This window comes from Glycine max, chromosome 10 (assembly GCF_000004515.6).
Source record: "Glycine max cultivar Williams 82 chromosome 10, Glycine_max_v4.0, whole genome shotgun sequence".
In the NCBI taxonomy this organism is placed as follows: Eukaryota; Viridiplantae; Streptophyta; class Magnoliopsida; order Fabales; family Fabaceae; genus Glycine; species Glycine max.
Window position 1 is genome coordinate 558,926 of NC_038246.2, and position 21,689 is coordinate 580,614.

Genomic DNA, 21,689 nt, shown 5'->3' on the forward strand with positions numbered 1-21,689 from the left:
GGGCAATGACTTTGCCAAAGATAAGGTAGGCGAGACAAGGCACAAAGTGAGAAAGGAGATCGTAGATGACAACGCCATTGTTGTGCACGCGACAGAGGGCATGGATCTAAGACAAAGTGGTCGCGCGACTTGTGGTGATGGCGATCTTGGCTTGCAGTGGTTTCAAGGAAGCGATGGTGGTAAGCACAACTAATGGAGGTGGTGGGAGAAAGGAGGAAGAAGAATAAAAATGAAATATTAGAAAATTATAGGGTGTACCAAGCAAAAAATGGGATGCTATAAATAATTATTGTCAATCAATCAATATAGACAATCAAATCAATTTAGTGTCTCAATCAATTATGATAGTCAATGAGGCTAGCCACATTAGTTGATAACCTATTGAAATTAGTGAAATTGAGTTAAGCATCTTTTAAGTTTAGAATTATGACTCAAAGGTTCAAAAATACCCAAATCATGTGAATATGAGGTATAAGTCAAAGGAGAGTAATTTTCACTAATTCTACCAATTCATGACCAAGCAACCAATTTTTAACCCGTTCTTAAACTATCCAATTTTCAAAGTTATACTTACTAGTACTAGTCTCTTAACCTACACAAACATTGTATAAACATAATTGACAAATAATCCCACCCAAGCACGTAGCCATGGAATCAATCTCTAGGCTTGTATGTATGGGGGAAAAAACATTCATTAAAATAAGTTAATCTCTAAAATAGATCTTTGTAACTTGAGAAATTAATCATTGATTCTCAACCAAAAAATACCTTAGATTCATCGGGGGGAAAAAAAATCTTGACTGATTATAAGTTCAACGAATCAAATTGACTGATGCAATCAGATTTATTTTTTTTATGTGCAATCAGATTTTTTTAAACCATATAGAATGAGATATGACAAACCTTGATTTTTGCACAACTCACATCTTGAATTTAATTCTTAGGTCATAAGAAATCATCTTGATTTTATTTTCAGATTTTTTTAAACCAAAGAGATTTTAATTAGGAGTGTACACAAATCAAGTTGGATCGAGTTTAGGAAAAAGTAAAGTTAGAAAAAGTATAACCAGTACTACCTCTGATTTTTTTTTATTTTATAGAAAAACAAGTTATAGTGTAAAATACACTATTACTTGTTAATTTGTTATAATAAAGGACTGGAGGTATTACTAATCATAAAAATCTAGAGATTTTGGAAAAATAAAAGGCCCAAAAGCCTCTGGAACCGATTGCATGTTACTAAATAAAGACAGAAAAAAAGGCATAAACTCAAAGGCAGGATTTCAGTTGTAAAGTTTGGACCCTAATGTCACATAACAGAAAATGTTAACCTACAAACCGATCAATCTCTATATACTGTACAAAAATGTGTGAATTGCACATCCTTGTCAGCACTTCATCTTTCAACAGTAACTCAATTACAAGAGGAAAAAAAACTATGATATTTAACACATTGCAGTTTGATAGAAGGTGAATTGAAGAATATACACCTTAAAAGATTTTTCTACACGGAAAATATCCCAGTCAGCCAAAAAAATCAGTCATCCAAAAACCAGAAATTTCAGGGACCTGGCTTCCAAATCCATCAACTCCAATCTAACAAAAGAATGTGAGAAAAAGTATAACAATCAGTAGTCATCAACATTTGGTTGTGACCATGGCCATCAAGAAGTCCTGTAATATATTGGTGTGGATCATTGTGATTCACTTTTTTCAGGAACTTCCATTTGAGGAGGTAAGAGGTTTAAGAAGCTCCCTCTGACAGGTTGATTGGCAGCCGTAGCTGATTCATCATCTGTGTCATACAATGAAATTAATTCAAACAACCCAAACCACAAGATATACCAACATATGCTTCAATGTTCAGTGCCAAAAAGTAAGGGCAACTACATATGAGGAGATTCTCGTGAGTAATGAACTTCTGATGCCAATTTCATAATGATATTGGGGGTATGGCAGTTCCAAAAAGCAGGATACTGATGCAAGATTAGCATTTGTTTTATAAACACATTTTAAAGGGATATTAGTGCTACTGTTCATATGCTACCTCATATGACAAGTCCAACAAAAGCAAGCATATAGATTAGAATTTCCAAATAACTTTTTCTCTACTTTTCTTTGCAGAGAAATAGGAGGGATAAATAAAAGAAAAAGTTGCCTGCAATTAGACTTGTGCGTAATGTCACAGCCATAAAACCATGATATTTAGATAACACCCGAAGTCTATCTAAGTACAGGGCCATATATAAGCCATACACACTTGACAACCATTCTCTGTAACAGGTGAGGCATTGGAAATGAGACCTTTAGTATCCAAAATGCTAATAAAGGAAAAGTCCAAGTCATGACATAAAAACACCATATGAATTAGGAGATAGTTTGATAGGGACTTGGGTATTAGGGGGTGTCTAAGTCCCATATCAAGTATTATGGGGTGCTTGGTGAAGTACTTGTTGAGTGGCTTGGTTCTCACCCTTCACAGCTAGCTTTTAAGGGAGAGTTCCCCAAGTGTCCCCAAGTGCTTAGGTGTTTACCAATTGGAATCAGAGCTAGTTGTTAGTGTCTTGAAAAGGACTACTTACAAAGGGGCTGACCAAACAGGTTGATTGAAGTATTATATACAGTGTGGCCATCAGGCGTTGACTCTCAAGGATGGTGCTAATTGCTATGATAGGAACTTGGGTATTACGACAGGGTACCTAAGTCTTACTATGAGATGCTCAGTGGAGTACTTAAAGTGGCTTGGTTCCCCCTCTTGACAACTAGCTTTTAGGGAGAGTTTCCCAAGTGGTTGGATGCTTATCACAAATTCACAATTAGATTGTACACTGAAGGGATGCGGGAGTTGGCTACTGCCTAATTTTCTTATCATTTACAACTTGAGAGTAATTTGTATTGGATCTTTCTTTTATCAATAAACACCCTAATTCATCATCATTTCCCTTACCCCCCCCACCTCCTCCAAAAACAAAGTACTTATTATCTTCCTTAGGACCTTAACAACCCCTACCCCACCCACAAAATTTTTTAAAAAAATCCAATCTTCATCATATGGCTTTCTGGTTTGATGCGGAGCCTACATGGGAACAAGATATTTGTGCCTCTCTCCAACCCATCAACTCAGTGCAGTACCTTTGTCTTTCCCTTTATACTGACAAACTAGTATGCAGCATTCTTCCCTTGCCTTCGCACCCCCTATCTTCTAACTTGGCTATAGGAGGAAAATCTAAGGAAAAATTCAGAAGCCAAATGCCATCTAAGTGCTGTTTAAAGTAATAGCACACAGATAATCTAGCAGCATCGCATATTGCCACTAACCCTGTTTTCCATTAGAGGTCCAAACATATTGAGATAAGTTGTCATTTTGTCAGGGAGATCAAATTAAGAGACATCACCACTACCTTTGTCAACTCCAACAATCAATCAGCAGATGCCTTCACCAAATCCCTAAAAGGTCCTTGAATCAATTATCTATGTAACAAGCTTGGTGCATATGATTTATATGCTCAAACTTGATGAGGAGTGTTGAAAATCTGATTAGGATATAGGTAATTATTGTACAGTTTTATTTTATAGGCATATCATATCATGTATATAAAAATACAAACTCCTATATTTATGTGTATTTATTGCATTCAGCCTATATAAAATGGATTCCGTTGTGCTGTTGCTGTTGAGAGTTGAGTTGAGACATAGAGTTTCAACATCTAATGCCTCAGTTTTCTCCCTTTCAACAGGCCATAAATTCAGAGAGTTTATATATCCACATATCTTAGAAATTACAGAAAATGGGATTTAGGAGAGAAAAGGGGAGAAGGGAAAGTTTTGTTAGAAAATAGAAATCATATGGTCAAGGTTTACTTCCTGTTTTTTCCTCCTCTTTTTTCTTGTTTTTTAATCTATTTCATTTAAAGACGACATAAAATGTAATATAATATGCCAAAAGAAGCTACCCTGAGACACAAAGTAGAAGGAAGAAGTATGCGCAGTTCTAGAATGGAATCATTTGGTATCGCTACACACTACTCCTTAGTGAAGTGAGAACTATTGCATTTGCATCTAAAACATATCATCAATACTTTCATTGACTATATAGAAAGACAAATATCTCAAAGAATAGGAAAACAATGAGATATTCTTACCAAATAGTGACTTAATAGATGGTCTTTTAGGTTTTGTGCTCTTCTTCTTCAATTCAGCTGATAATGTACACAAAAATTACTTGTGAAGAGAAGTGCAATGATGAATCAAAAAGAGATGGTAAAAATGAAAAAAACGAAAAAAGGAAATGCTCTCTTTCAGACTATCCTGGTTCACCAGCATGATCTTTGGCAAAATATATGGCATATTGAAATTAAAATTACTCAATGCATCAGCATCTAAATTTAGTAACTAATATTTGTTTCTCAATTCTCATATAAGCAAAACTGTATATAACACAACCTTTTGAAAAAAATTTCCCTTTTTTCCCCCCCCCCCCCCCCCCCCCGAGACATGTTAATTTAAAGGGCACAGTAAAAATGGGCTCAAATAAACTGGCATCTGTTTAAGGAAACTGTAAAATTAGAAGCAACTTGAAAGATTTTAATTGCATGGCCATAAACATCTCAACAAAGAGTTAATCCATTGACATGTTCTGCCATGCAACACAATCTCAATTAAACAATTTTGGAATCAAATTAAATTGACAAGAGAATATAACATTGTATTACATTCAATGGTCAAAAGAATCTTTAAGTACACAATAAAAATATATATTAAACAGGAATATTTTTGTTTTGGAAAGAAAATGATGAAAAAGAGATGAAAACATTATATAGATAGAGATATATATAGAGAGAGATGTAATTACCAATTCCAGGTATTTCAGGATCATTCACGATTTCAAAATTCTTGTATGTGTAGCCGACGAAGTTAATATCTTTAGAAGGCAGCATCTGCACCAAATGACACAACAAAGAAACCCAGACTTCAACAATGTTCCTTGTAAATGCTGATGATCCATGATTTTCAAATCAAGAGGTGATTGTACTCAGGGTTACCATTAACATAATTTTTGTTAAATTCTAGTGTCATCCAAAGTAAATTTCATTTGCAAACCAAATACTTCTATTACTGGAAATTACTCAAACCAATTCAAACTTTGAAGCACCTTATTTTCTCAATTAAATAACAAATGGCCAAGATTTTTAGTGTTTCATCACAAGAGAAATCAATGGGAGATTAATGGTAGATAGATTACTGGATAGGTAATATATAAAATGCAAAAATATAGAGAGGAGCTCACGACAGCAGCTTTACTTGAATAAATAACCCAAAACAATCTGATTGTGTATAATTTAAGCTTCAAAGGAGGAGCAAAGGCCCATGATTGATGGACAACCCAAGAGTAGCCGCCTTGGTAAGGCACACTCCCGATAAACCTAGCCTCAAATATGTACACATTGGATGAAGGAAAATCCAAAATTCAATATCAAATATTAATCAAAAGCATCCTAAATCAAATGTTTATCCCTATTGGAAAAAAGCCAAATCAAAGCTATCAGTAAAGTACCGTGCAGCTAAGATTATCACAGAAAGTTTACAGGGTTTGGACATGACCATGGACCTAAAGCACAACCAATGTAATCATTGGGGATAGTTTTGTCCAAGCACAGTCATATTTCGACTAAATCATCGAATATACATACAAGATCTGGTTCAACACTCACCGGTACTTTACTGATAGTTTAAATAAATAATATAAAATGAGTGTGGACTTTAGTTGGTTTCAACGATTACAACTGATTAATGTATTGCAATTATTCTATGGGACAACCTATTAAACAGGCCACCCACCATACACACACCAAGCCCAAAAAGTGTTGGGCGTGATGGGATGTATTGGAAAAAACTCAAGTCTTACATCGGCTAGAGAAGAGGCCAAGATAGAGTAGTATATAAGTGAGGGTAATTTTCACCTTATGAGTTAGCTTCTGGGGTTAAGTTAGGTCCAAATTTACATTCTAAGAATCCCAAAGGTCAATTTATTGACCCAACATCCAAACACCCTAATAAGCTATTTCTATTCTAAGATGGAATAAGATAATCCAAACACCCTAATAAGATCCCTAAATAAAAACAACAATTAAATAATCCCTGATGAAAGACACTAATTGTGAAATCAAGAACCCTAAACAATGGCCCAATCTACATAAGTGATATTAAATGGTACAGTTACAGCAATTCTTGTAGACCAACTGCATACAAAATTTAAATAACAAGAACCAACCTTTCTCCACGGCCCTGCCTTTGAGGAAGGTACAGTTTGCTTGTCCGCCTACACATCATTAGTAAAACAAAATATCATGACATTCAATATCAAAAAAAATATCATGACACTGGTTCACAATGATAAAATGATTAGCTCTTCTATATCCATGAACAAAAAGATATATAATATACCTCTTCAAACTTCTCAAAATTTTGAGTATCTAATTCATCATTGACCTCAGGTATGAAAGCAGCTTTCATTTGGTATAATTTGTCCCATTCAACACCTTTGAACCATGGGTGAGCCTGGACACAAAAATGACCAACCACTTATTGGTTACTATACTAGTGTATTCCTGTATAAACTGTAGAACTTAAAAAAGAACACACCACAACACCTTTATTTCATCAGCTCCTTTGGTTCCAAGCCTCTGCTCCACATTACATAGGAGTCTACAAATAAGATCCTTTGCCTCTGCTGAAAGTTTAGCTTCTTCTGGAAACTTTAAAGTAGTTCTCCAGTTTACTATCTGCGTATTGAAGGTGAAGTAAAATAAGATCATAATTGATGAAGACAAAAAATGATACAATAAAAGGAATCCATTAAAGCAATCAACATGGACACATTATAAATAGTGGATAACTATGAAATGCCCTCTATTACTGTTGCTATTACTATAAAATATAAAATCCCAAAACCGGCAACAGAAGCATGATACAAAATCATTTACATGCAACAAGTAACCGGGGGGGGGGGGGGGGGGGGGGTGGAGTAAACAATATCACAAGAAAAAATCTGAACATCAGGAAACCAGAGTTTTTTTCTGAAACTTGTTTCTCATAAATCAATACTTAATAATTGCAGCCACCAAATAAATTCAACATTTCTAAGCCTTTCTGAACCAAGGGTAATGATGATATGGTCTAATAGATCCAGGAAAATATCAATGGCAAGGTGGTCAAGAAATACCAGTAATTTCAACCTAGCTATTTCTAAAATCCAATATGACAAGATGGCCTTTTCTAAGCACAGGAGTCTTGCAGAATTCAATGGACTCTAAGTCCTACACTGTAATTTCAACTCATACAAATGCATGATGCATTGGACAGGAATCCATTAACAGGGGGTCCACATGTTACCTTTCTACAAGTCAACATTGGTTCGTCTGAATAAAAGGGAGGATACCCCACAAGCATTTCATACATTATAGCTCCTAGAGACCACCTGGAAGCATTGACACAACATCAGAATGCATTGAAACATTAAGTTTATAAGGGGGGAGGGGTGGCCATGGGGAGACTTTTGAAACAGAAAAATAGAAAACACATTCTATATTACCAATCACATTCCACGCCATATCCTTTCTTCAGAAGAACTTCTGGAGCAATATAATCAGGTGTTCCAACTGTAGAATAGGCCTGCATTATTGCAAAGAAAGAAAAGCTTAAAATGCCATCAATCTATATAGTCATCGTACAGCCACAGGGGGAAAGAAAACTTGTCAAAACTGAGGCAAAAACTAGTGGTCACCAAATTTATATGTTATAATTATAAGGCTTAAAGGTAGGGAAGGAAGAAAAGAGAGAAAAGAGACTACAAATTACAAAAAAGTAGATTGATATATGCTGTGAATGATATTTTCTGAAGAACAGGTCACTAACCCCTATTTTATACTAGGACTTGGTTAAGTGCTAGACTTCTAACCCTAATCAAATAAGGGTACAAATGCACTTAGTCGCCCTATATAGTTTGTTTTTGGATCTGTGCCTATATTTTCAACTTTTTGGAGTTTGGTCCCAATCATTAAAATAGCAATCCCTATATATTAATAACATGTTTGGATTTTAGACCCTATAAATTAATTTCTAGTCATTAAGATATCAGTCCCTATTTTCTGTGAAAGGCAGGCCTCATAGTTTCAAATTATTAAGGTAATGGGACCACATTCAAATGAGTGGATCTATCAATATCCCCCAAAAAACTGCCTATAAAATAAATATATCAACATCCAAAAAAAGAAAAGAAAGGGGTATATATACATTTAGGGCCCTGAGATATTATACGTGTTCTTTGGTTCCCAAAAGCTTCTGCTTATACAAATTGGTTCCCAAATGGATGAACTTGTTAGGAAGTTGACAATTTCGGTAGGGTGAACTTGTTATCAAGTTGAAAGTTCAAGGATCAATTTGCATACACAGAAACTTACAAGGACCATAGGAACAAAAGAAATATCTTTCAAGAATTCAAGGTCTAAATGGTATTTTATTCCAAAAAATATAATATAGGGATAAAAAATCTAACTCAGGTGAAACTATAAGTAATTAAGAACTAATTGTTTATTTTGTCCTAAATATACAACCTGGAAATTAAGAAGGAATTAAATAATCATGTTTATGGATACTAATATTGAGAGGCTTACAAGCATTCGTCGATTTTTCTGCCAATGCTGCAGTTGTTCCTGTTGGGTTCGTTTAGGAGCCACAGGACGCCCATCACTTTGGAGGGCTCCACTTCTGTTCATTCCAACAGAGAAGTCCTTTTCTTGAAGGTTACTGCAGTCTAGCGGTTTACATAATCCAAAATCTGATAATTTCATGTGGCCATTTCTATCTAGCAGCAAGTTGTCAGGCTTGATATCTCTGGAATGCATTTAAAAATCAGATTATTGAAATTAAGTATTGATCCAGAAGAAGACCGCAATAAGTATCATTGATCCATGTCATAAAAGTATAGCAAAATTTACCATCATTTGACGTTATTTTTTACAGCTTTGAGCTTACCTATGAATATAATTATGTTTATGAATTGACTCTATGGCTAGGACAGTCTCCCCAACATAGAACCTGGCCTCATCTTCTGTGAGTATATCCTTCCGCATCAGCAATGTCATCATATCTCCACCAGGTAGATACTCCATTATGAGATATAAATACTCCTCATCTTGAAAGGAACAATAAAGTTTAACAATGCAATTGCTGTCAACTTCAGCAAGTAGATTTCTCTCAGCTTTGACATGTTCAACCTGAAAAAAGTGTATCCAATACATATAAGAAAACAATATTTACTCTAAGTCTCTAACAATGTGATAATTTCACCTGGCCTCTTCGTAGCATCTCTGATTTCTTAAGCTTCTTCATAGCATAAACATGGCCAGTGGCCTTCTCCCGGCAGATTCTAACCTATGAAAAGAAAGAATTGCAAAATTGCAACAAATCATCTGATAAATATCTTTATGAAAAATCAGAGTTATTTATGCAGCAAGATATGGGGGAAAAAATCATTACTAGCCAAAGAGGCTATGCAATATAAATACACTGTCTCCAAGCCAACTTCTTGATAAAACTCCACAGGCTACTGAATGGTGGAAACAGCTAATAAGCATAAGTACAAAACACAAACTGGAGTTTTCTTTGCAACTGGAATAATTCATAAAATTCATTGTTGTGATAAACAATTTAAACCAGCACAGCTCAAAATACTGATGGTAAAACTCCATTACTACAACTAATTTTGAAATATAAAGATCCACTGCAAACAACAATTTTAAAGGACAACTTCTCCCTGGCATAACCTAAGCTATATCCTTAATCTACAGTTTTCTAATGTATGTATAGAAACCAGTAGAATACACACCAGAGTTAAATAACTAATATGGGTGGGTGCTGCCATTACTCAATAGGATTAGCAATTTGACCTCTAAATATCAGGAACAGCCATGAAAAATAGAAAAGAACAAAAATGATATGAATGTCACAGAAAGCTAAGAAGAATTTGTGGTTTCAAATTTCAATCTATTGGGAAAAAGAAAAAGTCCTACATTGACTATAAATAGTGCCTGAATAGAGTATGTAAGTGGCAACCCTCAACCTATGAGCAAGTTTTTAGGGTTGAGTTAAGCCTAAATCAAAATTCTAAAATAATATCAAAGCCTATCCTAGATCCGTTTTGGGGCCACCTACCATTTTATCCATGCACCAAGCCCAACAGTGTTGGGTGTGAAGGGAGTATTGGGAAAAAATCAAGTCCTATAATAACTAGAGATAGTGCCTTAATAGTGAATAGTGTATATAAGTGAGGAGGGGGAACCCTCCCCCTATGAGTTAGCTTTTAGTGTCAAGTTGAGCCTGAACCCAAATTCGAAAGACAATCAACATCTTCAGTCTCCACACATACATATCAGTCAAGTCCTTTTAGTCACTGGAGGAAACAGTAATCAATGTTGTCAAACTCGATATTCTTCTACCTAGGATCGGGAAGAAGGGTAAAAGATAGTAACATGGATTGTAAGATCCTACCTAAGATGCCAAATTATACATATATACACATATATATAAAAAATAATATAGATACACAAAACAACCTCTAAATCACAACATTAAACTAACTAACTGAAATTGGAAAATCATAATCATAAATATTAATATATAGTAGCTGATAAATGTGAAAACAATCAACGTTTTTTTCCTTTCAATTGATAAAAACAGCACATTTACATTTGAAAAGCAGAAAAGAAAAATAAGGAATGTCAATTATGAAACATAAATCAGAAAACAGCAATTCATTCACAACGCACTCATTTGTTGTATGAACCCATTTCCGGTCAATTATTGTCATTTTCAGGTTTTTATTACATTTTTTACACTAAAGTAATGAGTCGTCAACTGTCATCTCTCCATATCCCCAATTCTAATAAAACTATAAAGAGAAGGGGGGGAGAAATTAAAAAAAAAATCTAAAATGAATTTATCCATATATCACTCCCACGACATTCAACCAGTAAGCCTTTTGCATCTACTGAGTACAACAAAGCCAACAAACAGCCCGACAGCCCTGATGCCAAAAGCAATGGCAACAACAACCTGAATGGTGATGACCACAGCAAAGTAATCAAGAATGAACACAACCGTTGCCATGGCAGCTGTCAAAGCTGGGTTCCAACACAACGCCGAAGGATAAAAGCTAGCAGCTCTCTCCAGCAAGCTGAGCAAGTCGAGTTCCTCCACCTTGGAAAACAAATGGTGAGAGACTAAACAGGAGAGACAAATGGCTTTGTTGCACTCGCAGAATAGAAGGGTTGAGACAAAAGGTGAAAGACGAATGTTTAGTGTTTTTGTAACCCTAAAAGAAGGGTAGTTCGTGTTTTCAAAACTGGGTCAGTCCAGGCTGACCCAGAAACCCACCTCAGCCCAGAAAGGAGAGGCTCTTCAGGATCATTGATCTTGCAATTCCACAACCAAGATCGTGATCTGGAAGTTATCTGACCAGGCTCCAATTCAGGCTTGGAGTTAGCTCGTTCCAGGGGCCAAAACTCGGAGGATCGTACAAGTCAACAAGGTAAGTCGCGATTTTAACAACAGACAGTAACATTATTGCAAAGATCTATTAATATAAAATTCATTAAGGTCAAACATAAAGACGGTTTTACTTGGAAGCATAAAGACGGTTTAACTTAGATGCATACAAAAATAAAGTATACCTCTCCAAATGCACCCTTCCCAATCATAGTCAGGGGCTCAAAGTCATCAGCCCCCATCTTATGTCTCTGAAGGCGCATGATTTCCCTCTCCTTTTTCTCCAAATGCTGAAGCAAGTTGTGTTGTTCTTCCTCAGAGACTTCAGCATCAGCCAACTTCTTTTCTAGCATATTACGTCTGCAAAAAAAAGAAATGACTTTAGGTCTTATTAAAGACTTAAAACAATTTCTGTTTCCATTAGGTATTTGCACACAATATATCACATCAGAGACAACAGAAAGACAATGTCATACAAAACTATATTCTAGTACGGAAGAAAACTTGTTTGGCAACAAAAAAGCAAGGTAATGAGGAAATCACTTATTTCAATCAGCTCAGAGATGACAATAAGCACGGCAAAACAACTACTTTATATGGAACAAAAATCTTAAATAACATTATATTAGATAGTCATCATGACCCAAAATACATAAATTGAAGTAAACATACCTTTCCTTCCTCTCCTGCAGGCTTTGCATCTGCTTCTTATAATGATTTTCGATATACTGCTTTGCAGCTTCAACCCTCTGTTTGGTTACATTTGAAGGTGCTTCTTCATTTGTTGGGGGTCTTGACCCTTCTTTTGTCACGCCTGTAGTTTCTTTGTTCTTTTCAGACTTCATTTTATCATTTGACTTGAACTTACTAAACCACCGTCTTGTAGTTTCCATTTTATTTCTTCACCTCTCAAGCTGCCGTTTTTATATTTCTACTTCACCAAACACTAAAGATCAAAAGTTTTGCCAAACAAGGATCTCGTTTTACCAGTCATGAAAATCAAGGTACTACTGTTTACCAGAAGAACCAAAGGCACAGTAACTGCTACTTCTGTTCAAACAGGAAAACAAACAACAAGAATCAGCTAACTTTAGCATCCTCCATACAGTTAATAGTTGATCAGAATTAAAAATACACACATTCAAGTATAGAAGAAGCATTCCAGAATCATTAAATAGGAAGCACTAATAAAAGAAAACAAAACAAAAATAATTCAAGGGCTCATTTGTTATGCAAATCAAGAATAAAACAGAAAAAAAGGTTGATCATAACTAATCCAACTTCAAGTAGAGGAACTGTCAGAGCAACTGCAGAACTGAGAGTAAAAACTAAACCTAAAACAAAGGATGTCAAACTAATGAGTCTAAGCAAACTTATGGAGCTTTCGTAGAATTGACTCGTAAACTCGGAAAAGTTTACTTACCTAATATAAAAATTCAAATTAAAAAAAAACCTATTAATGACATATATGCGTATCTTAATACTCTTAACACAACAGCAATTTAACATTTCAACTTCATAATAAAGCAAAGTAGTAAACCACAATAATAAAGTGAGATAGTACATAAGTACTAAATAAGATCAAACTACATAAATGACCATATCATATATAAATTCACAAAAACATAAGTTCCTAAAGTGAAAACATTTCAAAAAGAATTGTATTCTTCAAATCATTTGAGCCCTAGTAAAACACTGTCACTGTGGGACAAAAATTACATTTGATTTCAAGCTTGCTGACTTGCTTCTTGATTCGAGAGTTTGTGTGAATTTATACAAGTTTACCTGAGTTTATCACGAAAATAATTTGATGGCGACTTAACTCCTTTTCTCTAACTAGAATCATAAACGCATTAGAGTCTACAAATTAACTAAAGAATTTGACAGCCATGCTTAAAATGTTTCAAAAGTGGAACCATCAGCCACCAATTTCAGAAAACAGGAAGCAATGCCAAAGATCCTCATTTTACAATAAACCTTTAAAGCCTTTTGGTTTTCCATTTTAACAACACTTTCAGAATTTCTAGGTTTCTTCAAAAGCGTGCATGCACACACAAATGTATACAAAAACAATGAAATCAAAAGCCAGAAAACCTATCCAGCGCATTGCAGATCAACAATTTACAGTGCATATTAAAATAACTCTTCTGGGCAGCAAGGAAAATGATCAAAATGCAATCTTTTTGGACAATCACTAAAAAAACGATTTTTTTTCTTTCCCCACATGTTCAGACTGACCCAGTAACAAATTAAGACCCCCTCCAAAAAAGAGAAGATAAATAAACAAATAAACAAATAAAAAATAAGAATCAAAGTCAAAACTGATCAAGCAGCACTAGTACAAGTATTTTAACCTTAAAAACCTTTTGGTTTTCAACATTAACAACACTTTCAGAATTTCTAGGCTTCTTCAAAAGCGCATACACACACAAATGTATACAAAAACAACGCAATCAAAAGGCAGAACACCAATCCAGCGCATTCCAATTCAACAATTGACAGTGCATATTAAAATAAATCATCTGGGCAGCAAGGAAAATGGTCAAAATGCAATCTTTTTGGACAGTCACAAAAAAAAACCATTTTTTTCCTCTTTCCCCACATGTTCTCACTGACCCAGTAACAAAATTTAAACCCCCTCCAAAAAAAATAAGATAAATAAATGAAAATTATGAATCAAAGTCAAAACTGATCAAGCAACAACACTAGTAGTACAAGTAGAAATTTGGATTGAAGAAGGAAAAAGGGTACCTTGAATCTGGAAGTTGAGAGAGAGGGAGAGAGAGAGAGCGTAGAGAAGCAGTTAGCGTTGTTGGTGTTGGTGTTGTGGTTGATGATGGTGACAGTGATGTGAATGAGATGCAGCGATTCAATTTGCTGGTTTTAAGCTTTTTGTTGTTTTGTTCGAGTGAGTTGAAAGTTCATAGTTGAAAGTTCATATCGAAAGTTGTAAGGCACTTTTTAAAATAATATTTATTTATATTTATAATGTAATAAGGTTTGATGGGATGATAATGGATAAATAGTGGACGCGGAGTTTCTCTCTTCTTTCTTTCTATTACACCTTACCCAACTTGCGGCCAACACAATACGTTTCTTTGGTTCTTCCTTTCTCCATCATTATTACCACATATATACACATGGATTAATTATTTATTTATGTCAAAGATTGATGACCCAACACGGTTTAAATATACTTTTAATCTTATTAATGTTAATGTTTTATATTTTAAAACTTTTTCAAATAATTTTATCAGCATTAATTACATGATATATATATATATATATATATATATATATATATATTTATTTATTTAATGTTTAATATATATAATACTTAATACATTTAATGCTAGTATTTAATATATTAAATGCTAAATGTATTTAATATGTTGCATTTATTAAAATTTGGAACATTTGAAATAAAGGAGAATAGAGAGACGAGAAAGATGTTGGAAAGTGAACCTAATTATGAAAAGTATTTGTGAATTTTAGTTTCAATTTGGTTCAGATTAAATAAATAGAAAATTTTAAACTTTTGTGCGGGTCTCATCTTATTTTTCTACTTTAAATTAGATTTTTATTTTGTTTTTTTTTGTTTTCTCCAACCACAATTTTTTAATTTGCTATCTTATGTACCTTTATTGTGATAAGAGAGAGGAGTGGTGGATATAATCTCAAATCGAGTGAGATTTAATTTAAGTGATACTTATAAATTTTGAATAATCTTTACTTTACACACCGATTTGTGTAGGGTTTGGTTAAGTATTAGAACCAACTCCTAATAAGTGAATAATGGTAATTAAGGTTTTTCTATTATGACCATTAGTTATCAAAAGAAGTAAAGTGGAAGACAAAATTTAGATGTAATTTCTAAGGTGTGTTTGGCGTTGTTCTACAATTAGAATTGGAATTTTATCTTAGTAATTTATAAATTTGCATTAAAGGTCAACAAGTTCTTAAGTGAATCTCCAACTCTGATTGGAGAACAGACCAAAAGCACCTAAGGAATTGTATCTAAGTTTTATCATAAAATTGTTATATACAAAGTGGTACACTATATATGGCTTAGGATGTGGCCTTTAGCCTTGAACGGCGTAAGTGTGTGGAATCCTACGAGTGGGCTTGTAACCCACATGTTGGGATGAACAATTTCAGCTTACATATCTTGATAAATATTGAGTTATCTCTAATGGTACATAGGATATATCTCTTGCGGAGTTTCACCTGATTGGTTATGTGTAATGAGATGTTATTTATTAATATGGATATTGATGACTGACATGTTGATATTGGTGTCAGTATACCATGATTTTGGATTAGATATATACTTACTCGTCATCTCTTCCCAAAGGTTGATTTATGATTAGTGATTGATCAACCAAGAGTATGGATCCTTACAATGATGTTGATTTATGATTAGTGATTGATCAACTAAGAGTATGGATCCTTAGAATGAAACCCTAGGTTCCTTATAAGATAAACTATGTTTGTTTGTGTGTTGGAGTGAAAAAACATCTTGACTCTTTTCATAGAAAATGACATAAAAAACATTACCTCACTCCATATTTTTTTGTTCCATTTTTATGTCCTAATTGGTGAAGATGGATAAGACATTTTAGGATCTCAAAGTGGAGTCCAGCTCAATGGGCCATTGGATGTACTTTGTTGAGAAGAGGAAACACTACTATTGTAGTGATATCATTATACGCTTTCTACCCATACTTGGTGTACCATTGGCATCGACAAAGTTAACCTTCCATACACGACTATTCTACCACGTCGATTGGGAGTGATGCCATACTATTGATGTCGTTGAGGATGATGAGATTTTTTATGACATGCTATTATCACATGTCATTTGTGGAGATGATGAGAAATCTGACAATAAGGTTGTGGTTCCTATCATTGGGTCACCTTCTTTTGTAACTTCTATGTTGATGTCTTACACGCTAGAACCTATGTATTCAACTAAAATACTTGTCAAATTGTCATATTCTTCAGAATGGTTCATAGGATCGTAAGACTACACATCGTTGTCTACTAGTTTAATGAAACAATGAGGATCTTACTTATTTAGGTTCCTACAACGATGCTAGGATTATTTTGGGTACAATGAACTGAAGAACTACAATATTAGGAATTGTTATGCTAGATCAAGTGTTGTTATGTGGAGTTGATATGTAATAGCAATGGTAGTAGTAGCTTGATGTATTTTTTATGATTTTCTTATACTTCAATTTTTGATGTATTTGCACTCATGATGTATTGAAAGTTTTGATTAATGGTACTATGTTATGACATTTCTTTTCATTTACATTATTTATTTAATATCCAAAAAAAAATACACAATTTTTTATAATTTAATTAATAAAGATTTTTATTAAAATTAAAAATAAAGTATTGTATGTTGAGTTGGAGTCAATGTAACAAGGGTTATATTATTGCAAAAAAAATGTAACAAAGGTTGTTATATTTTTTATATGACACCATTCATTGATAAATTGTGACTAAACATATATATCATTTTGGAGTTTTACTTATGTAATATTCTTTTTAAGTTGTGATTAGCTTTGACATGACATTCTATTTGTATTTTGAAATTTTGATATTCCTAAAAACCTAACTGTAATTGTGGTAATGCATGCCAAGGTGTTGCATTAGTAATTCAAAAATCTTAAATAATTAATATTGATTAATAAAAATTCAAAAAAATGATTAAAGACTAATATTTAAATCAATGAAGTGTTATAGAGATGATTATGTAATTGAAAAGTTTTCATATGGTAGTAATTTTTAATAAATTTTATAAGAGTGTGCAAAAAGTAGCTTAAGTGAAACTAATTTTGACTAAAAAATACTAAATAAATTCTAAGAGGGATAATTATACATTTTACATTTTTTAGATTAATAAGTTGTTTTTCAAAGTAAATTCATCAATAATAAGCTTAATAATAAAATACTTAATATAATGAAAATAATTTATCTATAAATGAAAAAAATACAAGAGAGTAAAATTAATTGAAAAATAAAAATTACAACACCTTAAAATATTTTTTATTCATAAAATAAAATTAAAACTAGAATACCATATAAATATGTTTATTTATGTTAATTTATGTTATTAAACTACTTTGACATGTAATTTTATTAAATACTTATAAATTAATATATTAGCTTAACAAATTTTAGCTTTCGGCTAACTTTTTATTTTTTAGCTAGTTTTTCAATTAATTTTGTTAAACATAGTTTAACTCTTAAATTTATTCTTATAATTTGATTCATCCTCACACACACACACACACACACACACACACACACACACACACACACACATATATATATATATATATATATATATATATATATATATATATATCGTTTCAAATGTTAAACTTTTACAATGAGAACTTTTAATGATATCTCTTACATAATACTTTTAAAAAAAGTAATGGTTGAGATCAAAGTGCAATTATAAGAACCTCTTCTGAAATCATCATAATTATCATTATAGTTGCTACTAGATTTTGCCACCATAATTGCATACTATCATCACGGTTACGACTACCACCATCATGGCCACCATATCTAACATCACCTTAAAGTTGTAACTTGCAATGCATTAATATGAAGCATCAAGTGTTTACTTGTCATACATATCAATAGCTAATAATATTTTATATCATAAGAGATCGTGACTCACAATCTCAAGCATACACCAAAATACTCATATGTCATAACCTATCCTCCACTATGATCTCTTAACTATAGGAAATTGTGTTCAAAATGTCTAATTTTTCACAATTTATCCAATTATATGTTCATTGTAAGAGTCATACATTATAATTTTTAAATTATGAAAATCCATTATTGTGATGCCTTTGCACATCAATTTACTGGAAATATTATGGGAATTAATTTTCATCTTGTTTCAAATCATATATTCACCATGTTATATCTATCAAGCAACTCATCCACAAGTTCATTGATGTGAAATTTTATATTTAAATTAACTCTAATGTATTTTTCCTAGTTGATGAATCTACTTTATTCTTGAGAATTTAATATTGAAGTTAATAATATATTGCCTCAATTTATTTCTCATTTCAATTACTCAAAAGATGCGAATTTATCATTTCATATCATAATGTTTTCTTGTTCTAATGTTTCATTTCCTTATGAGACTTTTCATGCACAATATAAGTTATTTTCAAGTAGATAAGTTTTACCTGTCTAGTATGACAACAAAGCTCTAACTCCTTTAACCACCTTAATATTATTTCCTTTTGTAGATGTCTTTAATGCTGAATGAAATCATTTAATGTAGCATACAATTGAAGATGAAACTCAATTGCCCTTTCATAAGTGAAATGAATCTCAATATCAATCTAGGAACATTTGTATACCAGGAAAAAAAGTATAATACTACGTATAATACTTTGATAATTTCATAAAGTTAGGTTTGAGAGTGTTTTTTTTTATAGTATTAACATTTTGATCAATAACCATAAACTTTCTAATGTAGGTTATGTATCATTTTTTATGTTTGTGTGAGCATGCATTCTATTAAGACAAACAATTGAATAAAGTTATTAATTAAGTTTTTAAGTGAGTTTTCTAAGTATATTTATTGATAATAGTAAAGATCACTCAAGTAAACTAAGTGTTTGTTAAACTAGTGATGTATTTATTGATACAAAATTGTTTTTAAAATAAGAAAAAAAATATTAGTTTTCACTTTGACCTAGGGATTCATACTTTTGGTGTTGGGGTGGGTGGGTAACTATAGTTCTTATCAATATTTGTTAAAGGAAGGTCTAAGGTAGTTGTATGGTTCTTATCATTTGAATGCTCAATAACATACAATATATAATTAAGCCTTGAATCTACATCTTCTTGAACCATAAACATTTGTCTTGATACAAGATTTTTCAACAGGTGCCTACATTAAGATTATGCTCGACAAAACTATTTGAACAATTAGTTAAAAATTGAAAAATTATCTTATTAAATTAAAAGTGTTTGATAAAATTAGTTGTTAAAGTAGTTGAAAAGTGTAAATTGATAGACATAAATATATTTATGTTCTACTGTTTTATGTTACATTTTTCATGTTAAATATTCTACTAATAATCTTAAATTATTTCTTAAAATATTTGTAACCAAGTTTAAAATAATATAAAAAATACACTTAAGTGGACATTATACTTTTATTATGTTAATCAATGTAATAGCTAAAATAAAACCATCTAATATAAAATTATTCAAAAAATAATAGATAAAATATAGTGTTGAACTAATAAATTAAATATTAAAGTGGTATATGGTTAAAATAAATATTGTAACACGAGAAATGTACAATATATTAACAAAAAAATATAAATCTATCATCTATCATTATCAATGTCTTGTTTCATAATGCTAAATTAATAAAATAAATAGTATAATAGTTAAATTACGAATGTAATGTAAAAATATCCAAAATATAATATAAAAAATAAAATAAACTAGAGTAAACCTATGACTTATTATTCCATATTAAATTAGCAATATTGTTGTGCATTTCTTTCATCTCACTATATGTATCCTCTATATTTTCGTTGCCAATGACATCTACAAGTTCTTCATGGGGTATGTAATGTGGATATTACATGTGTCATTACTCATTCATATGGGAAAATTTCACAATCAAAATATTGTAAAAGAACCTATCAAAACATTAAATGAGAAGTGGAAAAAAAAAATTAAAAATACCATTACCTAGAGAAAAAGGGTTAGTGTGCACATTGTGAAACAAAATGAGGGGATATGCACCTTGATGGGAAAAAATAAGACGACAAACATATAAATGAGTAAAAAAAGAAAAACAATAAAATCTTGATTTATTTAAAAATGGTACATAGGAAATTTGATAAATACATAAAGGATAAAAAAGGAAAAAATGTAAGAAACTAGAAGGTCGAAGCTAACATTTTAAAAAACTCTACTTCATATAACATTTCAAAAAATGTTAAAAATTACTAAAAAGCTTACTTATCAAACAGTGAAATGAGTTTTTAAACTAGTAAATATAAGATAAAAACTAGCTAAAGTACTTTGTTGAACTTAGCCTAAGCAAGCAATTGGAAACCAAGTTTCAAGCCAAGAAACTCCCTGCTTCATTTTCCTTCAAAATAATGTTAATTGCATAAGGGTCATTTAGGTCTACATTACTAGTATTATCAATAGTACTACAAGACTCAATTGATTTAAGTAATCTTTTAATGTAATTATTAAGTTTTTTCATTGTTCTTGCTTAACACTTATAGAAATATTGATCCATCCTATTTTCTTTTCTTCTCACTTAAAGAATTGTTTGTAGAGTTACTCAATGTGAATTTTCTAAATCCAAAACTACCACAATTGTTATTACCACCACTACCTTTCCAATACTTACACCAACATTTGAGGATCCTTGACTTGACCTTGAACTATTGTGTGTTGCATGTGCGATACACCATTTAGTTTTCTATTATTTTTTGGAAGGTGATCTTAGTTAACCTCAATTATAAAAGTTGATAAAGGACAAAAAAAGTTACAAGAAAACTTTAAAGTGACGTCATCAATCTTAGAATATAAATATATGTAATTTGGGTCTTTGTTGAGTCTTTTAAATTTCTAAAAATGTCTCCTTTTAATTAAAAAAATAATAATGTTTCCTTTTTTAAGGCTTATTATGATTTGTTTTGGACCTTTTTATTTGTGTTGAGCCTTTTTACCAGTGATAGTATAAATAGGCCATTTAGATACATTTTATAAGAAGTTTTTGATGAATTTGAATTAGCTTAAGTGAGTGAATTGAAAATAAAAATATGATTAAATGATTATTTTGAATTAAACAATATTTATCATTAAAGATAGATATTTTTTAAAGTGATATATATATATATATATATATATATATATATATATATATATATATATATATATATAAATAAAAGAAAATCATAATTTTCAAATTCCAGGAAAAAAATTAATGCAATACAATTCAGAATAATATATTTCAATTTAATTTTTATTATCTTAAGGTTTTTTCCAAAACAATCTCACGGCTCTATACTAAAAAATATATTTAAATATGTTACACCATTTATTATTTAATAATA

General features: G+C 31.9%; 1 protein-coding gene across 1 annotated transcript; it reads right to left on the minus strand.

Moving 5' to 3' along the window:
* Window positions 1–1,281: 1,281 nt before the first annotated feature.
* LOC100795087 (serine/threonine-protein kinase tricornered) lies at window positions 1,282–14,516 on the minus strand. The gene is made up of 15 exons (XM_014762870.3): window positions 14,296–14,516; window positions 12,563–12,594; window positions 12,217–12,475; window positions 11,730–11,904; window positions 9,349–9,432; window positions 9,034–9,275; window positions 8,673–8,892; window positions 7,592–7,671; window positions 7,393–7,477; window positions 6,651–6,782; window positions 6,445–6,558; window positions 6,272–6,319; window positions 4,853–4,937; window positions 4,143–4,199; window positions 1,282–1,795 (listed from the first exon to the last, which is right to left on the minus strand). Exons 3-15 carry the CDS (start codon window positions 12,435–12,437, stop codon window positions 1,695–1,697), a joined length of 1,644 nt encoding a protein of 547 aa, XP_014618356.1. The 5' UTR covers window positions 12,438–12,475; window positions 12,563–12,594; window positions 14,296–14,516; the 3' UTR covers window positions 1,282–1,694.
* Between the last annotated feature and the right edge of the window lie 7,173 nt (window positions 14,517–21,689).

What these genes read in the sequence shown, in the direction of transcription:
- LOC100795087 (XM_014762870.3), bottom strand. Translation starts at nt 12,437, where the DNA reads ATGGAAACTACAAGACGGTGGTTTAGTAAGTTCAAGTCAAATGATAAA. An exon ending in AGAAAAATCGACGAATGCTT is followed by an intron (nt 7,672 to 8,672) that starts GTAAGCCTCTCA and finishes GCAATAATGCAG; the next exon opens with GCCTATTCTACAGTTGGAAC. An exon ending in AGGCAGGGCCGTGGAGAAAG is followed by an intron (nt 4,938 to 6,271) that starts GTTGGTTCTTGT and finishes CATTTGGTGCAG; the next exon opens with ATGCTGCCTTCTAAAGATAT.